The sequence below is a fragment of the Phalacrocorax aristotelis genome, chromosome 26 (assembly GCF_949628215.1).
Source record: "Phalacrocorax aristotelis chromosome 26, bGulAri2.1, whole genome shotgun sequence".
In the NCBI taxonomy this organism is placed as follows: domain Eukaryota; kingdom Metazoa; phylum Chordata; class Aves; order Suliformes; family Phalacrocoracidae; genus Phalacrocorax; species Phalacrocorax aristotelis.
The window spans coordinates 717,884-734,388 of NC_134301.1; the positions used below are offsets into that span (position 1 = coordinate 717,884).

General features: G+C 69.4%; 3 protein-coding genes across 7 annotated transcripts in view; 1 reads left to right on the top strand and 2 right to left on the bottom strand.

Annotated features, from left to right (window-relative positions):
• Positions 1 to 2,376, top strand: part of SLC11A2 (solute carrier family 11 member 2) — a 30,491-nt gene extending 28,115 nt beyond the window's left edge. For all 5 annotated transcript variants that reach the window (XM_075075803.1, XM_075075799.1, XM_075075801.1 and 2 more), the window contains one exon: positions 1,353 to 2,376. In XM_075075803.1, coding sequence (XP_074931904.1) covers positions 1,353 to 1,430 — 78 coding nt within the window. In that variant the 3' untranslated portion in view covers positions 1,431 to 2,376. The remainder of the gene's footprint in view (positions 1 to 1,352) is intronic.
• Positions 2,377 to 6,568: 4,192 nt separating this feature from the next.
• Positions 6,569 to 8,984, bottom strand: TSFM (Ts translation elongation factor, mitochondrial). Its single transcript, XM_075075517.1, is given in 9 exon segments — positions 6,569 to 6,969; positions 6,971 to 7,285; positions 7,287 to 7,319; positions 7,321 to 7,343; positions 7,547 to 7,631; positions 7,711 to 7,833; positions 7,906 to 8,034; positions 8,618 to 8,853; positions 8,963 to 8,984. Coding segments are annotated over 9 exon segments (1,035 nt in total). The 3' UTR covers positions 6,569 to 6,900.
• Positions 8,985 to 10,162: 1,178 nt separating this feature from the next.
• Positions 10,163 to 12,469, bottom strand: EEF1AKMT3 (EEF1A lysine methyltransferase 3). The gene is given in 5 exon segments (XM_075075518.1): positions 10,163 to 10,552; positions 10,555 to 10,640; positions 11,457 to 11,484; positions 11,486 to 11,569; positions 12,146 to 12,469. Coding segments are annotated over 5 exon segments (801 nt in total). The 3' UTR covers positions 10,163 to 10,273.
• Between the last annotated feature and the right edge of the window lie 4,036 nt (positions 12,470 to 16,505).

Below are 16,505 nucleotides of genomic sequence, written 5' to 3' on the forward strand. Positions count from 1 at the left end.
TTTACAACTTGGCTTCTCGGCTCTGTTTATTTTCCGGGGGTGGGGGGCCGCTCCGGGTCGCTAGCGATACCCAGCCGCCGAGGAGCCCCTCGGCCCGCCCAGCCCCTGCCGCCGGCTCCCGGCCTCCCCCCGAGCGCGCGGCGGCACCCGCCGAGGCAGCGAAGCAGGGGGCCTTTGCCCTTCCCCGCGCCTCGGCCAGGCCGTCGGCGGCACCGAAACCCAAACGTCCCCCTCGTCCCTCTAGCGGGAGCTAAGCCCGAGCGTAGGCACGGACCTGTTGGTTTAAACCAGAGCTAAGCGAGGCTCAGCCGCTGCATTCGGGGCACGGGAGGTCAGAGGGACAAGCAAATTCTCTCGCGTGGGCTAAAAACCTCCGGGGAAAACGCCGGCGGTGCCGGAAATTGCCGGCTCCGGGGCTGCCCCCGCCCCGGCGAGCCCCCCACTCCCGGGGGAAGGAGCCGGGTGCCTTGTGCCTGTCTGTCTCTCTTTTTTTTTGGGGTGTTTTTCTCTGTATTTGGTTAATGGGTGAGCCTGCCACCGTGCTCCGCGGGGTCATTCCTCCCCGGTAAGTCTCGCTCAGTTAAACCCTCGCGCCTGCCTGGGGTTGCAGTGGGGCGTCAGCTGGTCCCCGGGGGGAGGCGCCCGCCCCGTGTCCTCTCAATTAACCCACCCGTGTCACCGGTCGGGTCTAATTAAGGCTTGGCCACGCCCGAAATGGGATTCAGATTGTGGAGGAGATTGGTTTAAGTCGGCGGCGATGGCGGAGCAGCTGGCGCTGGGGCGAGTCCCGCCTGCGCGATAATGCCTCGTTCACAAGGGCGTGGCGTGAGGCGGGGCTGTGAGTGGGGGCAGTGCCCGGCCCGGTCACGCCCGGCCTCGCCCCACGGCTCCCACCCTCGCCGGGGCCGGGCGGGGGCTGTTCGGTGCTGCCCCCCCGCAGCAGGAGCTCCCCGCGGCTGGCTTTAACTGAAAAGCCTCTTAAGCTGAGCTTTAACTGAGGCACAAGTCTCTGCTTGGGGCGCCTTGTTCCCCTTGGGCTCTCTTAAACCCTGCTCAACTCAGGGTTCATTAAACTATGCTCGAGTTTTGTTAAACCAGACCCAAGTTTTGTTAAACCCGGCTCAACTCAGGGTTCATTAAACCCTGCTCCACTTTGGCTCTGTTCTACCCGGCTCAACTTGGGCTTTATTAAACCCTGCCTCACTCAGGGTTTGTTTAACCCTGCCCAACTTGAGCTTTGTTAAACTGGGCTTAACTCAGGGCTCGTTGAACCCTGCTCAACTTGAGTTTTGTTAAACCCTGCACAACTTGGGCTGTTCCCAGCTCTAACTCTCATCCCTCACCTCTTCCAGCGCCACCTGGGATTCGCCGCTCGCCCTGAGCTCTTCCTCCTCAACAACGTCGACGCGGACACGCTCGTCACCAGATGATCCCGGCCGCTGCCGTCGTAAGGATAGAACCGGTTTTAACAGAAGCCCTTCTTGTGCTGCAGAAATACTCCCCGCCATCACTCGAGCTTAGCCCAGGACCAGGCGCGTGGCTGGGGCTGCGACCGGGGCCAGGGTCGGACCGTCCCAGCGCGGTGACGAGAGCTGCGGCTGTGGGGGAGGGCCCGGCTCTGAGCCACGACGTCGCCGGACTTGGGGGGCTCGGTTTTAGGTACCGCAGAAGGCTTTTCCCTCTTCCCCACCCCCCCCCCGCCCCAACATTCAATCTGATCTGGGAAGGGATTCGTTGGACTTTTCCCGCTTTCGATTCCGGCCGGCAGAGTCGCTGTGACCGAATCCAGGGGTTTTCTTCCTCATTTGGGGGAAATTCTGAGCTTGGGCAGGGTTTAATTCCTGGTGATTTCATAGCGGGGATGCGCTTCAATCAGGAAGAATGAGAGAAACCCCAGTGAGACACCACCGACAAACACGGCGCCTTGGCCGGCGCGGCCCTCGCGAGGCCCAGCGGTGAACGATGGCCGCTTCGGCCCTAAAGCCCGGCTTATCCCCCCCCCCTCGGCTGCCGACCCCCCGCTCAGGGCAGCCCCCGCTGCTCCCTCCCCCACGGCGATGCGGGACCCGGGGGAGAAAAGCCGCTCTGTTCACAATTCCGGTTGGCCTCCCCGGCTTTGTAAAGCCGAGCTGGGTTTTGCACCCGCAGGAGGGATGGTATTTTTTCCCCCAACATTTCAAGAAGTTTCGGGTGCTGCTGGGATCCCCGGAGCTCCAAACCGATCCCCAGGTGGAGTCTAAGGTCAGCAGGATCCAACGCTCCTCTCTGGTTTCCCTTCGGTTGATTCGTTTTGAGCCAAAGCTGGAGGCCAGGTCTAAATGTCGCACCTGGCCTTTAATTATAGCCTCTGATTTAATTAAATCTTTCCCCAATGAAGCCTTTCTTTTGTCTCTCTCCACTTGGCACCACCGTTATCCAATGCCCTGACTCCACCGCGGCACATGAAAACCACGGCAGAGCCAGGCTTTTCCGGGAAAAGACTTGATTTAACCTTTTTTGTTCAGCTTTCAGCCCATTTTAGAGCTAAACCCGCTGCTCCCGCTCCCTTTTCCCGGAGGAATTCATGATATTCCCCGTTTTTTCCCCACCCAACCACGCCGTTGGCTCCCGGCAGCGCGGCCGCCGCGGTTAAGGTACGTGAATTGGTGACGTGGCGGGGGGAGGGGCGTGGGTGAGGCCTAAACGCCCCTCAGCCGTGGGGCCGCCGCCAGCCCGGCTCTGGGGGGGACGGGGAGCCACGGGATTTCGTGTTCCGCAGTCGCGTTTTGGGGGGATTCGCTTTGAAAGAAAATGGCGCTTAATTCAATTCGCAGCCCCGGGCAGAAGCTAAGCCAGGCTTAACTAAGCCAGGGTCTATCTGCACCTTGTTGAAGGAACGGCCCCCAAAGGTGACCCAAAGCTGCCCCAGTTCTGGGGCATCACGGGTTTGGGAGGGGGGGATCAGGGTCCTCCTGGGGGGCAGAGGGTCCGTGTGTCCTCCCCACCAAGGAGGGACCCGCGGGGGCCATCCCTGGTGTCCCTGCTCCCCCCGACCCATCTCCCCACGAGGGTCTACCAGGGGGGGAGGCTGGGCCCGCTGCCCCCTCCTGCCCCACAGCTCCCCCTGACCCCCGTCACTCCCCCCACCCCACCACTGCCCTGCAGCCCCTGGCCCCCGCCCCATTCATGGCTCCGCCCCTCCCACCCCTCAGACCCCACCCCTCAGACCCCGCCCTCGCCCCTCCCACGCATCAGTGGCGTCACACAAGGGGCAGCCAATGGGGAAGGAGAATGGGGTGGGCGGGGCTCGACCCACCCAGATGTTGGGGGTCGCTCCCAGTGTGCCCCCGGCCATCGTCCAGTGCCCCCCAGTGCCTCCCCAGTCCCCTCCCAGTGCCCCCAGTGCCCCCCCAGTGCCCCCAGTCCCCTCCCAGTGCCCCAGTGCCTCCCCAGTCCCCTCCCAGTGCCCCCAGTGCCTCCCCAGTCCCCTCCCAGTGCCCCCCAGTGCCCCCCCAGTGCCCCCCAGTCCCCTCCCAGTGCCCTCCCAGTGCCCCCAGTGCCCCCCAGTCCCCTCCCAGTGTCCTCCCAGTGCCCCCAGTCCCCTCCCAGTGCCCCACTGGGCCACTCCCAGTCCAGTGTGGAGCCCCCACGGGCCCAACCCTGCCCGAGGCCCTGGCACCAGGGGCTTCTCCCACCTGATGGCCTGGGCTGAGCCCTGCTTAACTGAGCTAGGCTTTGCCAAGCCCTGCTTAACTCTCTGCTAAGCTTGGCCAAGCCCTTAACGCTCCACCAAGCTTGCCAAGCCCTGCTTAACTCTCCCCTAAGCTTTGCCAAGCCCTGCTTAACACTCTGCTAAGCTTGGCCAAGCCCTTAACGCTCCACCAAGCTTTGCCAAGCCCTGCTTAACTCTCCCCTAAGCTTTGCCAAGCCCTGCGTAACTGAGCTAAGCTTGGCCAAGCCCTACTTAACTCTCCCCTAAGCTTTGCCAAGCCCTGCGTAACTGAGCTAAGCTTGGCCAAGCCCTACTTAACTCTCCCCTAAGCTTTGCCAAGCCCTGCTTAACACTCTGCTAAGCCCAGGCAGCTCCTCGCTGCGGCGCGGCTAAGCCGGCTTTGCCCAGTCTAACCCTGGGCGCCGTCCCGCCGGCGAGCTTCGCGGCTCGAGTTCAGCAGAATTTAAGCCAAGCCTAAGGTGTGGCTGCAAATCCTGGGGGGATCCTGGGGTCTCTCGCGGGGGCAGCGGCAGGACGGGGGTCGGGTTGGCCGAGCCGAGCCGTGGTGGGGACGCGGCTCCGGGAAAGGGGTTGGAGCGGGGGAGGAGCAGCCGTGTGGATCTGTCCTGCCGAGAGCGGCCAAGGGCACCCCACGGGCACCCCGAGGCCGCCCCGCGCACCCTGGTCCCTGTCGGCGTGTCCCCCCCTCCCCCGCTCCGGGCTCTCCCCGGGGATTTCGGGGCGCTCCCTTGGCACCTGGTGCTCTTGGGGGGCGGGGGGGCTACACCCTTGCTCCCAGCCGGGCTGGGGGCTCTGAGCCCTTTCCCCCCCCTCGGGGACCCTTTATGACCCCACGACCCTCAGCTTCCCCTCCTTTAGTTCAACGTAAAACCCCCCAAAACTGGCATCCCCACCCCCATCCCCCGGCTGCTCGTCCCGGGGGGGGGCTGGGGGGAGGGGGGCGGTGCTCCAGGCGGGGGGAGGGGCTCGCTGATCCCCAGCACCCACTTCCTGACACCCCCCCCCCCCGCGGCCCCCCTGAAGCGGGCTAAACCCCCGAGGGGGGCGGGGGGGGTCCCGCAGAGCCGGTGCTCACCCGGGTGGGGGTGAAATGGGGGGATTTGGGGGTGAAATTGGGGTGGAATGATGGGATTTTGGGGGGAATTTGGGGGTGAAATAGGAGAAATTTTGGTGAAAGTTGGTGTATTTGGGGGTGAAATGGGGAATTTGGGGTGAAATGGGGGGATTTGGGGGTAAAATGGGAGGAATTTGGGGAGAAATGGGGGTTTGGGCATGAAATCGGAGGAATTTGGGGTGAAATTGCATGGATTTGAGGGCAAAATTGGGCATGAAATGGGAGGAATTTGGGTGATATTGGGTGGATTTGGGGGTGAAATGGGGGGCTTGATGACATCACCCCCGGGGATCTTCCTCCACATTAACCCCAAGTAGCTGGTTTTTAAGGCAGAAAAAGGGACACCCCCCCCGGCCCCAAAACAGGAGCACTGGAGGGTCCCACTGCGGCACCCCATCGATGGGGGGGGGGGGGGGGGGGGGGGAGCGGCGGGTTGCGGGGCAGGTGACGAGGCCGTGGGGCGGAGCTTCGTAGGCACGCCCCGCCCCCGAGGCCCCGCCCCCTTCCGGGATGGGCGTACCCCGCCCCGCCCCCTCCCGCGGCGCCCGGAATGTTTGCGAGGTAAACACGGCCCGGGCCCGCCCCCCCGCCCCGCCCGGCCAATCCCCGCGCCGCGGCCCCGCCCCCGCCCGCCCAATCAGCGCCCGGCGGGCCGTTTCAAGGCTCCCCCTCCCCCCTCCGTAACAACATAACAAAGCGCCGGACGCGGCCGCCCCTCCCCCCGCCACGCCCCCACCCGCCCCGCGGGGGGGCCTGGAAACCGCCGCAGCCCCGTTTCCTCCGGCGGGGCGCGTGCGGGGCGGCGTAGCCCCCCCCTCCCCCTCCCGGTGCGACCCCCCCCGCCCCCCTCCCCTCCCCCCCCCGGGCTCGACGGCGGCCGGAGGCGGCAGGTACCGGGGGGGAGGGGGGGGCCGAGCCCCCGGCGGCGGCGCGGGGCGGGTCGGGGGGTGGGGGCGGAGCCCCCGGGGGGGGGGGGGGGAAGGGAGCGGGACTCCCCGGGCGGGGCCCCACCGCGATGCGCGCGTCCCCCTCAGTCACCGCCACCCCCGCGTTACAGACACCCCCCCTTATTGCCGACCCCCCCTCCAGCGTCACCCCCCATTGCCGTCCCCCTGCCCCTCCCCCACCCCGCCATCCCGGGAGCCGCGGGGGGAGGGGCTGCCCGGGGGGGAGGGGCTCTGCCGGGGACGCGCCCCTCCCCCCCCGGTGCGGGGGTCGCTCGGGACCGGCGGCCGCGGCCCGGTTCAAGTAATCCAGGATAGGCTGTTCCAGCCCGGCTGTTCCCGGTTACTTGTCCCGGAGGCGGCCGGAGACGACGGGGAGGGGGGACACCTGCGGCTTTGGGAGTGCCGGGGGCTGTGCTGGGGGGGGGGGGGGATCGGCCCTGAAGCATCACCCAAGGGTGTGACCCGCCCCCCCAGGGGTGGGACACCCCCAGCATCTCCCCCCCGCTTGGGGGCGGGGGGCTCTGGGTGCAGCCCCGCCCCCCGCCCAATATTTTGGGGCCTTTTGTACTGATTTTGTCATTAAAGCAAGCCAAGAGCAAAGCAGCGGCTCCGGGGGAGGGCGGGGGGGAAGTGCAAGAGGAGGGGGGGAGGGGCAGGGCACCCCTGCCCGGGGGGGACCCCGGGCCCCTCCCCCCACCCCTTCCCCACCCCACACAGCACCGGGGCTGGTTCCTCCAGGGTTTTATTGTGCCACATTTCCCCCCCCCCCCGCCCCATGACACCAGGGGGCTCGGGGTTCCACACACACCCTGCCCCCCCCCCCCGACCCAGGCTGTGGGGCTGGCCCTGACCCACAGCTTGGGGCTGAGCTGGATCTGAGCCTGGCCCAGAACTGTGGGGCTGAGCTGGACCTGGGGATGTGGGGCTAGGCCTGACCTTGGGCTGCAGGATGAACCTGACCCAGGCCTGTGGGGTTCAGCTGGGTGTGGGGCTGATCTGGATCTGTGAGGCAGATCTTGATCCAGGGCTGTAGGGTTGAGCTGGATCTGGGGCTGATCCTGACCCAGGGCCGTGGGGCCAGGCTGGTGCCATGGGGCTGGCTGTGGGGCTGGGCTGGCCGTGGGGCTCTAGCCGGCGGTGCCGGGCCCCTCCTCGCCACAGCTGAAGCGCAGGAAGCCGCGCACGGCCAACGCCCCCCCGCGCCTGCAGGAACTGCCCCACGGTGAGGCTGGGCTCCAGCAGGAACCTCTGGGCCAGCAGCCGTGTCTCTTCCTCCTCCTCCTCCTCCCCCTGGGTCCCACTGTGGGGCAGCTCCTCGGGGGTGCCCAGGCTGGTGGGCGCCAGCCCCACGACGTGCTGTGCCACTTTCCGCCCCACCTCCTCCAGCTCAGTCTCGGGGGGCCGCGGCTGGGCACACTCACAGCCCACCAGTGCCCCATAGGTGCCCATGGCCACCGGGCCCTCCCCCACCGGCAGCCCCCCATGGGCGTAGGCCGCGATGTACCCGTCCTCCCTCCGGCACCCGCAGCCAGGCCGCGCGCCGCAGCAACCACGTTTTCACCCAGTTTCCCTGAAAATTGTGGTCCAGCCTTGGTGGGGGGGCGCTGATGCCGAAGGGGGGGTGTCCTACCCCTGACCCCAGTCCCCTTCCCAGCCACATTCTCATCCCCAAGGAAAGGGTGGAGCTCCGGTCACCACCTGGGGGGCTTCTCACCCCCCCCAGGGGCTCCCTGCCCCCCGCCCGGACAGGTTTTGGGGGCCCCCATCACTCACCGATGGCCACGGCGAAGCGGTCGCTGAGCAGAGCCCCGCCAGGCTCCGTCCGGAGCTGTGCCAGCTCCTCCGCCTCCAGCAGGTGCTGGGAGAAAACAGGGAGGAGGACTGTGAGTTTTTGGGGTGCCCCTGGTCACCCCTCCCTCCCCCGGGCTCCCCCTCACCGTGGCGCAGGGCCCGGGGGGCGCGGGGGCGGCGTGGCAGTGAGCCATGGCGCCCAGCGCTGCCGCTTCCACCAGCTGCTGGAATTCGGCGTTTCTGGCCACGAAATCCGTCTCACAGTTCACCTGAGCAGGGAGGGGAGGGGGTGGTGAGGCTGGGGGAGGTCCCCGTGCCCCCACCCCCCCAGTGTCACTCACCTCCACCATGGTGGCCGCCGGCCCCCCCCGCAGGAGCCCCACCAGCCCAGCAGGCGTGCGGCGGCCCCGGACCTGCCCGGCCTTGCTCCAGCCCCGGCGCTGCGCCTCCTCCTGCAGCCATGCCTCGGCCTGCGGCACGGTGGGGTCGGGGGAGCAGTCCCCCCGAGCCCCCCCCGGGGTGTCGTGACCCCAAGTCACCCCCCCCAAATCCCCCCCCTTGGCTCCCCCCCATTCTCCTCCCTCCCAGGTCCTCATGTTCCCCGTCCCCCCTCTCAGCTTCGTCCGCCCGCGTGCACCCCCCATTGCTGTCCCCAGCTCCCATCCCCCCCTTGGCTCCCTTCGTCCCCGCCCCTCCCCTCAGGTACCCCCAAGGTTGCCCCCAGGTCCCCGCCCTCCCGCGACCCTGCCCAGGTCCCCTTCCGCCCCATGTCCCGGCTCACCCCGGGTCACCCTCCGGTTCGCCGCCCCCTCCCCGGTTGTCCCGCCCCCCAGGGACCGCCGCCCAGGTGCCATCCCCCCGCATTCCCCGCGCCTCCCCAGGCTCCTCCTGCCCCCCAGACCCCGTCCCGCCACCCCAGCTTCCCCCAAGCTGCCCCCGGGACCCCCCCCCAGGTCCCATCCACCCCCGTTCCCCGCCCCCCAGCAGGTCTCCCCGACCGTCCACCCCAAGGTTGCCCCCGGGACCCCCCCCGTGCCTCCCGGTGTCCCCCACCTGCCGCAGGTCCCCCCCGCAGCGCAGCAGCCCCTCCCGGCATTGCACGAAGGACAGCCCCGTCCGCCGCCGCAGCTCCAGCAGCGCCTCCTTGTCCGCCGCCAGCGCCGGGGGGGCGGGGCGGAAGAACCGGGCCGGGGGGGCCTGCGGGGGAGGGGCGTGAGCCGGCGCCGGGACCCCCGCCCCCACCGGGGGCTTCCCGCTCGGGGGAGGAGGCGAGGGTCCCGGCGCCGCCGCTCACCACCCGCGCAGCGCCGGCGCCCTCAGCGCCGCCGCTGCATTCCTGGCTCTGCCCGCCGCGGCGCGCCTCGATGACGTCAATGGGCAGCGGTCGCGCGCGTGCGCCTGAGCGAGGCTCCGCCCCCATGGCGCTGATTGGCCGCCGGAGCGGATGAGGCAAACGTCACTCGGGGCGCGACGGCGCCGCGCCATTGGCTGGGGGAGGGGGCGGGATCCCCGGGCTGCCGGAGGCCCCCCCCCCCCCCGCCTCACGGTGCCCCCCCAGCGCTGCCAGGAACCGCCCCCCACCCGAGCCCCCCAGGGCCTTCATAAAGAGCCCCAAACACTTACAACGCTCCCCCTCCCCACCCAGCCTTTACCAGATCCTCATGGAGACCCCCCGGCACTGCCAGCCCCGCCCCACCTTATAGAGACCCCCCAGCCTTACCACACCACCCCGGGTCCCCAGAGAGACCCCGCAAACCCTGACACAGCCCCCCTTGCCTTGACCAGCCCCCTCCCCCCCCAGCCTCACAGAGACCCCCCAAACCCTTCGAGACACCTCCCCAGACCCTCATGGAGCCCCCCCCGCCCTCATAGAGAGCCCCAGACCTGACAGAGCAACCAGCCTTTACCAGGCCCCCCCCCGGCCCTTCTAGAGCCCCCCCCCCAGCCCTGGCCAGACCTCCCCCCACTTATAGAGCTCCTCCAGGGCTCTCATAGAGAACCCCAGACCCTGATAGAGCCCCCCCACCCCCGGGCCTTTCCAGGCCCCCCCAGGCCCTTACAGAGCCCCCTCAGCAATGACCACGCCCCAGCCCTCACAGAGAACCCCAGACCTTATAGACCCCTCCAACAGTGACCAGCCCACCCCCCACCCCCGACACTCATGGAGCGCCCCCCAGCCCTCACAAAGAACCTCAGACCCTTACAGAAGCCCCCAGCCTTTACCAGCCCACCCCAGGCCCTTCTAGAGCCCCCCGTCTGGTCAGGGCCCCCCACCACCACGAGAACCCATGACCCTTACAGAGAACGCCCCAGGGCCTTTATACAGCCCTCCCAGCCTTTACCAGCCCCCCCCCGACCTATCTAGGCCCCCCCACCACGCCCCCAGAACCTCAAACCCTCATAGCTGCCCCAGCATCACCAGCCCCCCAGACCCTCCCCCTCCAGCCCTCATAGATCCCCCAGGGGCTCTCATAGAGAACCCCAAACCCTTACAGAGCCCCCCCAGCCTTTACCACCACCCCAGGACCCTCACAGAAACCCTCCTCCCCAGCACCAGACCCCCGACCCAAACACCCCCCCAAATCACACACAGCTGAGTGAGCCCAGGGTCCTGGCGACCATTTAATTCCCTGAGGGGACCCCCAGCCCAGGGACACCGAGCCAAGGGTGCCCCCCCCTCCTCAGTAGGGTCCCCCCCACCCCTGGGGGTCAGCCCATAGATCTCGATCTCATGCTCAGGCTCCCGCTGCAACAGCTGGACATGGAAATAGGGGGGCAACATCTGTCGGAAGAAGCGTCGGGCGGGGCCGCCGTCGCCCCCCCGGGCGCGGGCGCAGAGCAGGCGAGAGCGCGGGGGCCGCAGAGGTGCCGCAAGGTGCCAGGAGTGGGGCAGCGCGGGGGGGGCGTACACAATGTCGGAGCCAGGATCACCCCAAAATCGCGGGGGAAGGCGGCCTCGTCCCGGCCCCAGCGCAGGGCTCGCACCCGCGGCCGCGGCCCCCCGCGAAGTTCAGCTCCACGTTCTCGCGGATTTGGTCCAGTGCCGCCGGCTGGTCCGTGATGGTGACGTCCCCTCCTGAAATGGGGGGACCCGGGGTGGGGCTCAAGCGGGAGGGGCACAACCCCTGTATCGCCCCCAGACCCCCTCCATCGCCCCAAAAGTCCTCCACCCACACACATACCCCCAAAGCCCCTCCACTCCCCTTGTACCCCCCGGCCCCCTCCACCCCCCCTTGTAACCCCATCCCCCAAAGCTCCTCCACCCCTCCACGCACCCCCAGACCCCCGCCACACCCCTGTACCCCCCTAGCCCCTCTCCACACACCCCCTGTACCCCTCCAAATCCCCACAGACCCCTTCCACACCCCCTGTATCCCCCAGTCGCTCCAAAATCCCCTCCCCCACCCCCTAAACTCCCGGTATCCCCAGACCACCTCTTGCCCCCCAGATCCCCTCAAAACTCAACCCCCCCACACCCTGTATGTCCACACACCCACAAATCTCCTGTACCCCCAGACCCCCTCCCACACCCCTATTCCCCTGTACACCCCACATCCCCCTATACCCCCAGACCCCCAAAACCCCTCCCACACCCCCAAACACCCTCTGTACTCCAGACCCCGTGTACCCCAGACCCTCTCCACACACCCCCAACACTCCGTGTACCCCCACAAACCCCCCACATCCCCCTAGAGCCCCCCTACACCCCCATACCCTTGCAGACACACCCCCCCAATAAACCCCAGGGGCCCCCACCCCAGTCACCCGTGCCACCCTTCCAGTTCCATAATGGGCAGGGGAATTGGGAGGGGAGTTCAGAGGGGGGCCGGTGCCCCCTGCGGCCCCGGGGTGCCCCCCTCCGGCCCCGGGGTGCCCCCCCGCGCCCCCGCACCCAGCAGCGCCGCCGCGATGCCCACGATTGCCGGTGCCGGCGCCCAGCTCGATCACGGTGCGGCCGCGGAAATCGAAGCGCTGCTGCTCCAGGTACCGGCACAGGGACAGGGCCTGGGGGGGCACGGGGGGGGCTGGGGGCGGTCGGGGGGACAGTCGTGTCCCCCCCCCCCCCCAAAGCGCTGCTGCTCCAGGTCCCGGCACGGGGCGGGCCTGAGCTGGGGGGGGGCACGGGGGGGGCGTGGGGACAGTCCCCCCCCCGCCCGGGGCGACTGCTCAGCCCAGACCCGCCCAGTGGGTGGTCCTTAGGGATCCCCCACCCCTCCAGGGGTCTCCCAGTCCCCACTAGTGCCCCCCCCCAGTGCTCCAGGGCTCTCCCCCACCCCAAGATCCCGAGGACTCCCCCTCCCCCAGTGCTCCCCCCATCACCGTGAGCCCCTCCGGGACCCCCCATTCCCTCGGGGTACCCCCCGGTACCCCCCAGTCCCCGGGACCCACCGGCGCCCCCCGGAACCCTCCATTCCCTCCGGGTGCCCCCCATCACCTGGTGCCCCCCGAGACCCCCCAGTCTCTCCGAGTGCCCCCCCATCACGCGGTGCCCCCCAGCCACCGGGAGCCCCCGGCTCCCCCCCGGGACCCCCCGTTCTCCCGGGTCTCTCCCATCAGTCGGCACCCCCCGCCCCCACGCACCGCCTCCCAGACGCAGGCGGCCGCCCCCAGGCGCGGCCCGTGGTGCTGCGCGATGCGCACGACGCGCCCGCAGAGCCGGTACCGGCGCCGCACCGGGAACGCGTCGGCGAAGAGCGCGGGGTCGCGGGGGAACACGGAGCACAGCGCTCCGGCGCCGGGCCCCGCCGCTTCCGCTTCCGCCCCCTCTTCCTCTTCCCCTTCCCCTTCCCCTTCCCCTTCCCCTTCCCTTCCCCTTCCCCTTCCCCTTCCCCTTCCCCTTCCCCTTCCCCTGCCGCCGCCTCCCGCCGCTCCCCCGGTCCCCACGTGGCAGGCGGGCGCCGCCATCTTGGTCGGGGCGGGCGGGGCCGAGCCGCGCACCCGCTCGTGATTGGTCAGAGCGGAGAACGCCCCGCCCCGTCCTCCCCGTGAGGGCGGGGTCTGGAGCTCCTCCCACGTCGCCTGGCTGGCGGCCGGCCCGGGGTCCCCTGTCCTCTCCCAGTGTCCCCTGACCCCCTCCCAGTGTCCCCAGGCCACTCCCGCGTCTCCCCTGCCCCATCCCCCGTGTCCCCTGTCCCGTCCCAGTGTTCCCAAGCTGGTTCCCAGTATCCCCTGACCCCATCCCAGTGTCCCCAGGCCACTCCCCCGTGTCGCCTACCCTATCCCCAGTGTCCCATGTCTCCTCCCAGTATCCCCAGACGGGTGCCTCAGTGTCCCCTGTCACCTCCCAGTGTCCCTGACCCCATCCCAGTGTCCCCTGTCCCCTCCCAGGGCCCCCAGGTGGGTCCCCTGGTGTCTCGTGCCCTGTCCCGGTGTCCCCTGACCCATCTCTGTTGTCCCCTGCCACATCCCAGTGCCCCCAGGCTGGTTCCCAGTGTCCCCTGCCCCATCCCAGTAACCCCTTTCTGCTTCCCAGTGTCCCCCAGTGGATCCCCAGTGTCCCCTGCCCCTTCCTGGGGTCCCCTGCTCCACATAGCCAGCGGGGATGCCCAGGGCTCTGCGCGGGGGCCAGCCCTGGTCACTCTATTCACCAGTGCCCGGCCGGAGGGACCGAGCGTCCCCCCGGCAGGTTCGCTGAGGATCCCGCGCGGGGAGGAGCAGCCGGTGCGGCGCAGGCGGTGCTGGCACCCAGCGAGAGCTGGCCAGGCCGGGAGCTGGGCCCAGGGGCACCTCAGGGAATGCAACAAGCGCGAGGTGCCGCCCTGGGGAGGAACAACCCCCTGCACCGGCACAGGCTGGGGCGACCGGCCGGGGGGCGGCTGTGCCGAGAGGGTGCTGGGGGTGCTGGGGGGCAGCGAGGTGATCCCGAGCCAGCACTGCACTCTTGGGGCCGAGGGGGCTGGCGGTGTCCTGGGGGGCATGGAAAGGCGTGTGGCCAGCAGGGCGAGGGAGGTGCTCCTCCCCCTCTGCTCTGCCCCAGTGAGGCCACATGTGGGGTGGCTGCGGCCAGTTCTGGGCCCCCCAGGTCAAGAAGGGCCGGGAGCTGCTCGAGCAAGGCCAGCGCAGAGCTGCCAAGGGGATCAGGGGCTGGAGCATCTCCCTTGGGAGGAAAGGCTGAGAGACCTGGGTCTGTTCAGCCGCAGAAGAGGACGCTGAGGGGGGATCCCATCAGTACCTATAAATATCTGAAGGGCGGGTGTCAGGGGGATGGGGCCGGGCTCTTTTCGGTGGTGCCCAACGACAGGCCAAGGGGCAACGGGCACAAGTGGGAACACGGGAAGTTCCGCCTCAGTATGAGGACAAACCCCTTCCCTGTGCAGGTGCCAGAGCAGGGGCACAGGCTGCCCAGAGGGGCTGTGGAGTCCCTTCCCTGGAGACATCCACGCCCCGCCTGGACGCGGTCCTGTGCCCCTGCTCTGGCTGTGCCTGCTCAAGCAGGGGGTGGGACGGGGTGAGCTCCCGAGGGCCCTGCCAGCCCCCACCAGGCTGGGGTTGGGGGAGCCCAGTGTCCCCTGCCCCGTCCCAGTGTCCCCAGGCCATCCCCAGTCCCGTCGTGCTGTTTCCAGCCCTTTCCTGCCCACGGTGTCACCCTGCTCCCAGCCAGCCCAGCCCATCCCAACCCCAGCCCAGCCAGAGCCCGCCCAGCCCCACCCCAGTCCGGCCCCGTCCCGTGGCTTCATTGCGCTCACACTGGTGCCACCCTCGGTCCCCCCCTGCTCCTGTCCCTGTCCCACCAACACTAGTGTCACCACAGCCCTGGCCACTGGGAGGGGCCTGGATCCAGCCCTGTGTCCACAGCCCAGGTGTCCCTGTCCCCATGTCCCTGATCCCAGTGTCCGCTGTCATGGTAGCCTTGACCATGGAGTCCTTGTCCCGATATCCATGTCCCCATGTCCCTCACCCAGTTGTCATTGGGCCTGGTGTCCCTGGCCATGGTGACCTTGTCCTTGTGTCCCTGACTCTGGTGTCCCTGGTCATGGTGGCCTTGGCCGTGGTGTCCCTGTCCCCATGTCCCTGTCCCCATGTCCCTCACCCAGTTTTCCTTGGGCCCAGTGTCCCTGACCATGGTGTCCCTGTCGCCATGTCCCTGATCTCAGTGTCCCCAGTCATGGTGGCCTTGACCGTGGTGTCCCTGTTCTTGTGTCCTCGTGTGCCTGGTCATGGTGTCCCTCACCCAGTTGTCCTTGGGCCCGGAGTCCCCGTCCTGGTGTCCCCGTCCTGGTGACCCCGTCCCGCTGTCCCCGTCCCGCCATCCTGCCCTCAGCCACGGTGGCCCAGCACCGGGAGAGCCCCCCCCCCATGCCAGGCCCCCCCCGGCACAGTCCGCCCCCCCGGTGCCGCCATCTGAGCCAGGACAACCCGGATAAACAGTAACTGGGGGGGGAGGGGCGTGTGTGACCCCCCCCGGGGGGTCCCTCAGGGGTAATGAACAACCTGCCCTGGGCCACCCCCCCGGGTCCCCCTGGGCCCCCCCGGGCCCTGCGTCACCGCCCGCGTCACCGGGTTAATGCTCGTGGCCGTGGCAGGGGCCGGTGCCCAGGGGGGTCGGGGGGGGGGTCGGGGCACGTCGGGGGGGGGGTCGGGGCACCCTGGGCGGGGGGGATGGGGGGGGACCCTTGTTCCCTGCCCCCCCCCCCGGGTGCAGCCCCATGACTTCCCGCCCTGAGTCACCCGCAGGCTCTGTTCCTGGAAGGACGGACGGACGGGACGGACGGATGGATCCAGCCCCGTGTTGCTCAACCCCCCCCGGCCCCCTCCCCCGCCGGGGCCTTCTCAGAAATCGCCCCCGGCTTCGCCGCAGCCCGAATTCCCCAACCGCCCCCATGCCGGGAAGGGCCTGGGACTGGGGGCACTGGGAAGGACTGGGAGGGACTGGGACGGCTGGTGGGGCTGGGGGAACAGAGAGGCAATGGGGGCACTGGGTCAGTGCCAGGTCCCGGGGGCACTGGGGGGCACTGGGGGCCACTGGGAGCACTGGGCAGCACTGGGTGGCACTTGGGAGGCATTGGGCAGCACTGGGGGGACACTGGGACACACTGGGTACACTGGGCCTGGCTCTGGGAGGGGCCGGGGGGCACTGAGGTGGGCACTGGGGGGCACTGGGGAGGCACTGGGAACACTGGGCCTGGCTCTGGGGGGCACTGGGGGGCACTTGGCGGCACTTGGCCTGGCTCTGGGAGGGGCTGGGGGCCACTGGGGGGCACTGGGGGGCACTTGGCCTGGCTCTGGGAGGGGCTGGGGGCCACTGGGGGGCACTGGGGGGCACTTGGCGGCACTTGGCCTGGCTCTGGGAGGGGCTGGGGGGCACTGGGGGGCACTGGGGGGCACTTGGCCTGGCTCTGGGAGGGGCTGGGGGCCACTGGGGGGCACTAGGAACACTGGGCCTGGCTCTGGAGCGGCTGGGGCCACTGGGGGCACTGGGGGGCACTTGGCCTGGCTCTGGAGGGGCTGGGGGCACTGGGGGGCACTGGGGGGCACTTGGCCTGGCTCTGGGAGGGGCTGGGGCCACTGGGGGGCAATAGGAACACTGGGCCTGGCTCTGGAGCGGCTGGGGGCCACTGGGGGGCACTGGGGGGCACTTGGCCTGGCTCTGGGAGGGCACTGGGGGGCACTGGGGGGCACTGGGGGGCACTTGGCCTGGCTCTGGGAGGGGCTGGGGTGCACTGGGCAGCACTGGGGGGCACTGGGAACACTGGGCCTGGCTCTGGGAGGGCTGGGGGGCACATGGGGGCACTGTGGGGGCACTGTGGGGGCACTGGAGGAGCACCGGGGGGCACATGGGGGCACTGGGGGGGCACTGGGGGGCACTGGGGGGCACCGGGGGGGCACCGGGGGGGCACTGGGGGGGCACTGGAGGAGCACCGGGGGGGCACTGGGGGGGCACTGGGGGGCACATGGGGGCACTGGGGGGGCACTGGGGGGGCACTGGGGGGGCACATGGGGG